The sequence below is a fragment of the Alosa alosa genome, chromosome 13 (genome assembly GCF_017589495.1).
Source record: "Alosa alosa isolate M-15738 ecotype Scorff River chromosome 13, AALO_Geno_1.1, whole genome shotgun sequence".
Classification (NCBI taxonomy): domain Eukaryota; kingdom Metazoa; phylum Chordata; class Actinopteri; order Clupeiformes; family Clupeidae; genus Alosa; species Alosa alosa.
This window is the reverse complement of record NC_063201.1, coordinates 18650255-18661586: the sequence shown is the minus strand read 5'-3', so window position 1 is coordinate 18661586 and position 11332 is coordinate 18650255. Positions and strand designations below refer to the sequence as shown.

The window sequence follows — 11332 nt, the reverse complement described above, 5'->3', positions numbered from 1 at the left end:
ATATTTAGAAGAAAAACCTAAAATTTAACAAGGTGGAGAATGCTCCTAAGTGTAACCAGATATTTTAGCTTAATTCTGATATTTCTTGTAAGAACTCACTCAAAATTCTTGAGGTTCTTGCAGATACCATTTCCTTTGTGTGCTATTGATGTTTTAATGATTTTTCAATTATAAAGTCTTTTTTGTGACATTATTTAATGTCACACCAAATCATATGGTGTCACGCCATATGATGAACTGCACCACTCCACCATGTGTCAGAGCAAAACAGGGTTTTTAATGACAATAAAATCATTAACAATGAATTTTGAAGTCACTGTATGAATGGTGTATGCGTGTAACAGCAAAATAGATGAAAGTTTAGTATTTATTTTTTAAACTTACATGGCATGGTAACATAAAAGAAAAAAGTATGAGAAATATGAATTGTACAGATACATTTTTTTCCCAATTATCACAGATTTAACAAAAAACATATAATATCTGAATTTAAAACATGTTTTTACAAGAACTTTTATGTAAAAATGCAATTTGGTCATAGGGTGTGACAGAAATGTCATATAGTGTGACTTGAAAAAAAAAGCTGTGACACCATATGATGCAGCGTCACACTATATGACATTTTGACAGTTAAGCTAATTTTCTAGACAGTTAAATACAGCTAACTATTATTTAGCATGCAACTGACCACATGGCAGCAGTGCTTTTTAAGAATTCATGAAGAATATTTGTGGAAAATAGCTACTTTTTAGGCAAATGATGTCACACCATAAGACACTAAAATTTGGCCACGATTGATGATGTCCAATTCAAAGCTTTTTATATAAAAATCTAAAAAGCAGAACTCACCTCTTGACCATGCCAATTACTCCTGACATTCTATTGTTACTTCCTGATTAAGCAGGGTCCTCTTCACAATAATAATGTCCAAATGAATGCCCAGTCAAAATATACAATATAGTGTCACACCATATGACAACCATTTTATGGACAAAATATATTTGATTATAACTTAGTTGGACAACATGCATAAACATCAAAACTTTCTGTGGTTGTAAAAAACATCCAATTATTTTATATGCATGGTAAAACTTTAAAGTAATTATACTTTTTATGGATATACACTCTTTTTAGGAAGTTCGCACACATGGTGGACAGTCACACCATATGACATTTTTTATGTTTGGATGATTATTTTAAGTCAAAAGTGAAATACAAATCCAATAAATTTAATATGACAGAACTTGAACCTACCAGACCTACAACATTTCCATATCAATTCTTAACAATTGCCATTTTTTATAAGTGTGTGACACATGGACAGTCTGAATTCTGCTATTTGTCATCTACCCAGTATGCATTATGTAGGAAGGACCGCACGTCTGCCTGAGCAGAGAAGTTGTGCTGACGCCATCCTAGAAAAAAATAACACATGCACTTGTGTGCTGTACGTCATGTTGTTCTCTGCTATAGATTTAGCGCCATTTTGTTTTATTCAGCCATCGAACGTTTTTTAACAGATGCGCATAACTCGGAACATCTGGACTTTTAAAAATGTGCTCATGTGTGCACAGACACATTTACAACACATATTCATAATGAGTACATACCGTATCCTGCACACTACCGCTTACAAGGCAAGTACCACAACTAAAATTCATGGGCCCATGTTTTGCTAAAAATGGCATTTTAAATCAACGTGTAGTGTGCTTGTGCCGCCTACTGAAAAACACATGTGGCCAGCCCGATATTGGTCAGTCCTCCATGCCTTGTAAAGCATATGGTGCAGTGAGCCCTGGCACTGGCCTGTGCTCTGCTGTGAATTACTGGGGCCTCCTGTCTGCCAGGGGGGCGGATTCTCCATCACTGCCTGGTGGAGAGGGCCAGGTGTTGGGTTGCAGCAGAGCAGATGTCACATCGGCTAGCGATACAGCTCCATGCCATGTATTTACATAACCAGCTATTCCTGCCTCACTATCTCCGTGTCTGTGTGTTTTTCCCCTGGATACAATCAGTCAGAAAGCAACACACACCTCAGGGCAGCCGTGGCCTACTGGTTAGCGCTTCGGACTTGTGACCGGAGGGTTGCCGGTTCGAACCCCGACCAGTAGAAAGCGGCTGAAGTGCCCTTGAGCAAGGCACCTAACCCCTCACTGCTCCCCCGAAAGCCGCTGTTGTTGCAGGCAGCTCACTGCGCCGGGATTAGTGTGTGCTTCACCTCACTGTGTGTTCACTGTGTGCTGAGTATGTTTCACTAATTCACGGATTGGGATAAATGCAGAGACCAAATTTCCCTCAAGGGATCAAAAGAGTATATATACTATACTATGTTGTTGTTTGTATAGAAGTACAGACTCTTAAGCTTAATCAGCATTTTTGAGCATTGTTAAAACCCTTGGAATGGAAGGGGCTGGATACAAACAACCAAGAACTTCCCAGCGCAGTCCCCACCACCAAACCTAGGAGTGAAGAAGCACTTCTCTGCACACTAGCCCTGCTTTTATATGCACCAATTCAACATATACATGTATATACAGTGGTTGTATGTAACACTGTATAGACCCTTTCAAGAGTTCCATTATCAGCATCATAGTTGGCCCCACAGGACTTCCTTTTTAACATTCCATATGTTATCTTAATGCAGAGGAAGTAGATTGGGACCCAAATAGAATGTTCAAGCATTGTTTTTGTTTTTATTGTTGAAAGGGTCTATATATACTGTATGCATGGTCGATGTGTGTGGGTGTATGCGCACTGACTCATGCATGCTAATGGGAGCGTTCCCTCCTCAGGCAATCGGTGTCTGCGCTGAGTGGTCCTCTGCAGGTGGTGCCGGATATCGACGACCAGGTGAACCACCCGGAGCATCTGCAGGAGGTGAGCGCTCTGGAACTGGTGACTGGTGTTTGGTATAGTTGGTTTTGGGCTCTGCGCTGGGCTGGGTGTCAGGCTTGGGGGGTGTTTGAACTGGGGGGAGAAACCTGAGTGAAATGTATAGAATAAATGCATAGAGGTTTTTCTGTCTAATAGTACAACCCTGTTTGGTAAAACAGCTTTGTTATTCAGTTCAGTTTATTTAGATTAAAGATGGAGATTTTTTGGTTGGCTTCACTTCCATTCTGGTTTGATCTCCCATCTCTGAACTGAATTCTCTGTTGGGAGAGAAAGTAGGCCTGTGTGATGTTTTCGTACTTTATCAATGAGTTGTCATCGCCCCCCTATGGTGAGTTAGAGGAGGTACAACAGTAAGAAAGTTCCATGGGATTAACAGCAGCTTCACAGCTTGTGCTGTGATCCATCACTGCTAGATAAACAGTCATTTCAGTTGAACAGTCAACAACTCCACTGGCAGAGCAAGGTGCTCACAATTCCAATATCATACGTCTGATTCTCAGGAATTAGGCTAATGTGTAGAAGCCGTACCAAGCCTGTAATATTATCTACAGTAAATGCAGAGACATATATAGATTAAAGTAGGCTAATATCTCTGATACACTTCAGTCAAATTGTTAGAGGTTTTGATTAAAAATTACATGAACTATAATATTAGCCATGCATTCAAATTTGACAGACAGAAGGGCAGTGGTGTGAACTGTTTTTCTCTGGCCTTTCCAGGCAAAGGTGACGGAGGAGTCGTCGCAGTACGAGTTTGAGAACTACATGCGGCAGCAGCTGCTGCTGGCCGAGGAGAAGAACACTATCCACGAGGCCAAGAGCTTCCTGAGCCAGCGGCAGTTTGGCAGCGTGCCGCCCGTGCGACGCCTGGGCCAGGACGCCCAGCCCGTCAGTCCCCTGGACGCTGCCCTGCTGGCCCAGCGCTACCTGCGCAAGTAGCCCCTGCCACACAGCCCCTGCCCCTGCCCCACCCTCTCCAACTCCTCTCCTCTCCTGGTCTGCTCTCCGGGGAAGATGGAGGAGGTGGGGAACCGGGCGGGAGGGTTGGGTTTGGATTGGTGAATAGGTTGGGTTTGGCGGCCAGGGGGCTCCGGAGAACTACACATGCCATTGGCTTTCAAAAGCAGCCCTTGCCCTGAGAGAAGGTGGGGAGAGCGAGAGGGAAGAGATCCAGCGTGGCTTGCGGTGTTAAGAGGAGGGATGAGAGGAGGGAAGGGACTTCTGGAAAAAGATCCCTCCCCACGACAGCCGGCACGTTCTCCCGACTCCACAGCTTCAGCATCTCTCTTCTCCATGTGCTTTACTGAGGAAGCAGGTCTGTGGTCTGTCCTCAGTTCTAGGCTGGAGTTCAGTTCATGGATGGCTACCAAGCCCACCCCACCCCACCTTACTCTCGATCTGTGAACTCTTTCAGCAATACAAGAATGGAATCATGTAGCAGCCCTCCCACCCTCATCTTCCGCCTTGCCCCCTCCCCCCCAGCACTTTTCCACAGAATCGCCTCGGACCCTGAGTTCACTTGACCATGGACGTGACACCTTCTCACTAGACTTCACACACACACACACTCACACTCTGTCCTCTCTCTCTCTCTCTCTCTCTCTCTAACCAAAACCAGTTGGCCTGTGTCGGCCGGTCCGGTCTGTGTCCGTGACGACCGACACTGGTCCTCTCCTCATCTGCACACACTCGGACTGTTCCGACCCGTATCTACAACGGTGAATCTACCTCTAGCATCTTCGTTGTCTTTTCTGTTTTGTCTTGTTGTGTTAAGTATTTAGTGCTCAGTGAGTCAGCTGTGGAGATGGCTCAAGCACAGGAAAAGAGCATTATTATCATTATTGGTGCGTAATTGTTGTCAAAAAGAAATGACAGCCTTTTGAATAAGCTCTCCTTCCCCTCTTCTGATAAAGTAGCAGTTTGTGTAGATCTCTTTGATTTGAGAATGGTTAAAGACCGTTTGGGTGGTTAAGTCCAAATTGATAGTGCATGGCAGGAATGTCCTAACCCATTCTCAAACACTCCTAGACTCGGAAAAGGAAGTTCAGACGTTTGGAGGTGTAAATTTGGCAGTGTTTCTCAGGCCGCCTTGTGTCTTCTGAAAATCCTGAGTCATGTATTTTGAATATATGGAAAAAAAAATGTTTTTTAATGGGAGCATAAAATGGACAAAGAAAAAAAACAATGAATAACTGAATGTGATTATTTGCCAGATAAGGTATACTATCCCCCAAAAACAAACATAACCACTCTTTTGCCCTTTTTTTTACTTTAAAAAGGTTTATGTGGAGGGCAAACCTGCCACTCGTTGCCACAGATGCCAAAAGTGGCTTTAGTGCTGTCTGTGGCACGTGATTTGGCTCTCTTTAAGCTTCTTGCATCTCAATCATGTATCTTGTAACTTACCATACATTTTCAGACTCCTGTCCAGAAGAATATTTGAGACTATTCCTTGTGGACGTAGATTACTGGAGTAACCTAAGTACCGCAGTAAAGCCGTAAGAGGGTTCTGAAAAAGCTGTCCTCCCAGCAGTCTTACTCAATGCTCAATGCTCTAGGGTGGAGGAGCTTGTGACAGCTGGGTTTACCCAGACCCAGGCCAGCCGTTGTTTTCCACACTGCAGTCGCTGCAGTATAGTGCGTCTTCATGTACCATCAGCAACTGAAGATCTCTGTCTCTGTCTGTCTGTCTGTCTGTCTGTGTGTGTGTGTGTGTGTGTGTGTGTGTGTGTCCACCCCTCCGAGCTGGTGCCACTGGGCTTGAGTGTTATCCTGCAGTACTGTAGCTAAGGTTCCCGAACGCCTTTTTTGTTTGTTTATTTTCTGTTTCTTGCATTAGCCCGAGTTCCTGACAGAGTAACCTGTCAACTAACAGCCTAAGTATAAGTATAAGTGTTTGCTTTGTTTCTTTTGATTTCCTCCGTGCTGTTCAATATCCTGCTTTATTTATTCCACCATGTATGATGTAGTTATCTTTTTTCCTCTCTCCTCAAGGCAATGCAATGTTTCTCGCATCTAGATTTGTCACCATTTTTTTTCTTGTTATTATTGTTATGTAAACCATTGCTGTGATCTTTCTGTATCGGTTTTTAGCTATCTTCAGTGAAGGTTTTTTTTTTTTTTTTTGTTTGTTTGTTTTTATTTTTGTTTTTAATGGGTGGGATGGGCGTGGGGATGTCTGAAATAATTGTTGCCACATGTTCCTGATTAAGCTACACTAATAACGAGACTGACTGTGCATAGCTCTATTTTTAAGTAAGTTTAAAGAAAAAAAAAAAAAAAAAAAAAAAAGAATCGCACATGTAGATTTGATTTATAGCCGTGATTTTTAAATATGTTGACAGTGCAAGATCCATGCAGTGCTACACACCTCCAGGCCAGTGTGTCAAGCCCCCATCTCATTGGCTTCGACATGCGTGTAGAGCTTCAACAACTGTGTGAGTCCAGTGAGCTACCACCCTGCAGACCAATGCCAACGTTATTTTTGTCCACTTGCGAAAGAAGATTGATTTCGTCGTGTCACCACCATAAGGCAATGAGGAGGGAAAGAAAAGCATTAGTTTTGTCTCCCACATCAATGTGAATTCTTTTGACGTGAAAAGCCGTGTTGTCGCGTGCTAGATAGTGTCAGTGAAACCATTAGAGAAGGCATCCGTGACCAACCACCAAGGCTCTTCGCTGGATTAGCTGGTAACTCGCCACACTTGTCCCCAATCGCTTTTTAAAGTGAGTGAGTGTGCAGTGAACATCATAGCTGTCTCTCATATAGACTCAATCTGTAGGTTTCCTGGGTAAAAAAAAAAAACATCAGTGGTGTTTTTTTTAAGTGTGTTGCCTGTTCTTGTAGCCGCGTAGAAAGACGTGTCCACGACAAAAATCACTGTCTGAGATGAGCTGAAATGTTCTCTTTGCTTGTAGCTGGTTTTCATGTGGTTGTTAATGGGAGTCCCGACTTCAGAACCGATTTGATGCATGATAAGTGTAAAAATGTTTGTGGAGCTACATGTAGAAGATGTGCATGATGGGTTTTTGAAAGGTTTGCCACACAACCATGACATTAGAATGAGGCCAGAAATTTAAAAAGGTAATTGTTTTCAAATTAATTATGGGTCAAGTAGATAATAGCACTATGAGGACAAAGTCCACAAGAACCATACTGTGAGTGAATATTCTTTGTTTTTCATGTGGTAGAACCTAATATCTAATTTGCGTAATACTAAAACTGGAAATAGATATTGTCATTGGTGGAAATGTGGTGGAAATTGGTCTAAAATCTGCAAGTTTGGTGTTGTAAGCTGCTTGGTTGGTTGGGTATCTATCTAAAAGACAAACTGGGTAATTGTACAGAGATGAAAACAAATTTGTATAAAAGACAAATTATTTAGATATTTTTGTACTTCATCAGATCTCTACATGCATGTCAGCAATAAACTTTGATATGGAACCACTTTTGCCAGATTCTTTTATTTCCAGGAATAATCTTGAAATCTCCCAAGCATGATCTGATTGTTGCTTAACGTTTATCCAACAGAGGGCGCCCTTTCCCAAACATCTTTCTTTCCTAGACCGCAGCTGACTCAACAAATCTGATCTTGGAGGCCAAATAGTTTGAGTGAGAAGTATAAGTATATATACTCTTTTGATCCCGTGAGGGAAATTTGGTCTCTGCATTTATCCCAATCCGTGAATTAGTGAAACACACACAGCACACAGTGTACACACACACACAGTGAGGTGAAGCACACACTAATCCCAGCGCAGTGAGCTGCCTGCATCAACAGCGGCGCTCAAGGAGCAGTGAGAGGTTAGGTGCCTTGCTCAAGGGCACTTTAGCCGTGCCTACTGGTCAGGGTTTGAACCGGCAACCCTCCGGTTACAGGTCCGAGGTGCTAACCAGTAGGCCACAGCTGCCCATCTCTACCCTCTAGAGGAACCATGCAGCAGTGTGGGGAGGAATATGAGTCATGGAAGGGGGGAAAAAACGGAATTTTCTCTAAAATGATCTATAGACCAACCAGATCCTAAACTGGTTATGTTGGTTATTTAGCACATGGATCACAGAGTTATCTGTAGTGAATTTGAATATGGGATCACTGCAGGCTCTCTTGAGGTCACTGCAGATGTGGGTATTGTTCTTATTTCTGACATGAAGTAATGGGAGTGTGCTTAATGTTTGTCTTACTATGTTGACTGCACTCTCCATGCCTGAGTTGTTTAATTTGAATTGTGTGTGTTTTGGGTCTGATGTTTACAGGCCAAACAGGAACTCCTGCTGTTTCTCCTGCTGTCTTGGCCCTGTTGAGCTCTCACCAAGTCCTACAGGTCAGCACAAGACTAATTCACTGAAGCTGGATTTGCCCACACACACCCATCCATCCAGAAAGCGACCTATAGACACACATACACACTCAATCATGTTTGAAGTTCCAGCAGAAACCCGATCAGCGTGCTATGTTAAATAAGACTGTTTTGGGGCTGCGCCCCTTACCTGCCCAGCTCTCTTTAAAGTGGAATTCAGATGATGTCATTCAAGGCCAGTTCCAGTTGCAACACAATTTGTTGGTCTGGTTCTCTGTACATGGTCTTTATTCAAAGCAGACCTCAGTCTGAGGTGCATGGTGATGTGTTTACCAATGGCTTGCATATACATGCACTGATGCATTAAGTGCAAATAGAACTGCACTGATATCGCCCATTTTGGATGCTCGGTTTAGCACATAGACAGTAAAAGAAAGGTTTAACACCGCAAGGATGTCTCCCAGCAACAGCACAAATGTTGTGGTCTGCAGAATGTGATGAGGAGGGGGTGTTTGGTGAAGGGGGGTGGGTGACTCAAACCTCAGAGACAGGCCTCAGTATAGTAAAGGAGCATTAAGGGCAACAGCATCATCCCTTGTTGACATGGTCCTCCACCCAGTCACAAATCTCTGGCTGGATGGTGGAATCCTCCTGGGAAATCTGTGCTGTGTCGCCAACCACAGCTGGACCACAGATCTATCGTCCTCGTGGTCCAGCATGAGTTCAAAGCAGATCCTCTTCCAATAACCTGACGTCAAGAAATGATGATCCCTTTACCTCATTACCTCCGAGGATTCGCCATTTGTTATGTTTCAACAAACCGACCTCTCAATTTCCTAGACCGAACAAGAAAGCCAGTTCCATGTGTGTGCTTGTCCTTGGAGCATTACTGCATCACAAGTTCACTGAGGCTTGAAAGTTTGTAATTACACCAGTAAGCTAAACGCGCATCAACCATCCGCCTACCCCACTCCCAGGCGTGTTCTTAAATTAGCCTCTTAATGGAGTTGTGGCCCTGCTGTCGGGCTCATCCCGGGAGAGAGGGGCCAGACTATGGCCCAAACTGTTTTGACATAAGCGTGTCTGTCTGTCATCACCTTACAGTGTTGTTGATCTTTTCTTGGGGCCTCAATGTTTTGGGGGCCTGTTGCTTTAAGAGCGACTCTGGAGGAAACACACAAGGTTTCCATATGAGCGAGCTGAGAGAACTGCTCTCACAGAACAGATTCTTCCCCAGATCCCCCCCAACCTCACCCCTTCTGCTCCAATGCTCTCCTGTTTTTTTTTTTTTGACAATTCCAAAGTGCATTTTCTAATTGAGCTCGCTGTGCCTCAAGCCAGGACATGAACAAACACCCATAAAAAAGCCCTGAGAAAATACACAGTGGACCAGTCAAATCTTTACCCTTATAAACAACACCCACTACAGCCATTCAGAGCCAGCTGTTGCTATTTCCTAAATCGCTAAACGCCCGTAATCAATAGAGAGGTCTCTTTATGAAGACTTCAGCTGAATTATTGAGACTCAAGAAAACACAAAGACAAGCATTAGCTATCTTGTCCATTTATGATCAAACGCACAATTGTTCATGGGATCGACAAACAACTCTGTGGCGGATAAAAATGTCTCCGTTTCCAACTTCTTCCGTCCCCCACCACACACACACACACACACACACACACACACACACACCACCACCATCACCCTCGACCCCTCCCAACGCAGAGTCGTCTCAACTTGAGAGCCTAGATCAGCCAAATGAACATTGCTGGCTTAAAGAGAGGGGCTTTGTGTGTTCTTGCTTTGTTGTGGGTGCTGAGCTGGAGCTGGGTGCAGTCATGGGAGTTTCCAGTCCTCTGGCCCTCTCCTTATTGCCACATTTAGCCTGCTGTAGTCCACTGGGCAACAGTGCAACAAATCAAAACAAGCAGGGAATCACTAGAGAGCTGGGGAAAAAAGGATGGCTTGCATTACCAAACTCATGCTATCTCCATGATTTACACGGAATGTTTCTTAACATCAGGCCCCGGACTCTTATCTTGATAACGGCAGGCTTGTGTGTCAGAGTTTCCTCTCCTGACACGTTAAAAATTACACTCTCCTCGTCCGTGGGAGCATCCCAGCTCCTTCATTAACACGTCTTATCTTGACGGCGTAAGGCTGTGCTAATGGATTCTGTGTCAGATTGGGAATGTCAGGCTGAGTGATGGCCGTGCTGCGAGGGAACGTGGACGGGGACTAGGAGAAGCATGGAGCTGACCCTGTCTACCACAGGGGAATAATTGACCATCACCTCTTCACCCCAACGTCTGAAACTCACCAGGCTCAATGGCTTTCAGCGGCTGCACTCTTTCTCTGATTCCTCTTACTACTTTTCTTTTTTTCTCCTTTCTTTTTTTCTTTCTTTCTTTCTGCCTTCTAACCATATTGTACCACATTCTGATTCTCACTCTATTTCCCCTTTAAGTTCTTTTTTTCTTGATGCCTTTGCACTAGCTTAGCTAGGTTGTTTACGTTATAGCCAACAAAATAAAGGCACTAAAAAATAAAATATCGCTAAATCATTTAATCAGCAAAACATGCTTCCTTAGAGAGAAAGTATGAATCAAATCTGAGATGACAGAATGGTGAAGTTAACACCATTGGATAAAGTTAGGTCTGTCATCATCGTCTTCAAGGGTTTTGGCATTTGTCTGTCGACATGGTGACGTAACAGTTGCATCTTCAAAAGATCCCACTCTGGATCCCTTTTTTAAAAAAGTTTGAATTGTCAGGCCCAAAAAAAAAAAACAATTGTTGAGTGGTTGTAGGGTCAAAATACAACAAAACATCTTAGCGTTCACAAAAAATTGCTTTCACTGTTGTTAGGTGGACGGCCCCTTCATCATATCTGGTGCCTGTTCTTCAGCCCTGTAAGAAACAAAGAGAAGTATCAGCTGGACTTGCGCCTGCGGTGGACACATTGGAATAAATCAAAAGCATGTCGAGTTTCCTCTTGACATGATGCAGGGCCCATGTGGGGTGTCCATGCTTCGCATAGTTGTCTCTCCCCCAGCAGCACGGTGCTGTGTGGAGAAATGTGCCAAAATGGGCATAAACCTGCAGACACCGACAAAGTCGGCTTTGAGACATTAAGAG

The 11332-nt window shown here is 43.6% G+C and overlaps 1 protein-coding gene across 1 annotated transcript in view; it reads left to right on the top strand.

Annotated features, from left to right (window-relative positions):
* Window positions 1–7339, top strand: part of stk40 (serine/threonine kinase 40) — a 25478-nt gene extending 18139 nt beyond the window's left edge. The window contains exons 10-11 of the mRNA XM_048260548.1: window positions 2793–2877; window positions 3616–7339. Of these exons, the coding sequence (XP_048116505.1) occupies window positions 2793–2877; window positions 3616–3834 (304 nt within the window). The 3' untranslated portion in view covers window positions 3835–7339. The remainder of the gene's footprint in view (window positions 1–2792; window positions 2878–3615) is intronic.
* The last annotated feature ends 3993 nt before the right edge of the window (window positions 7340–11332 follow it).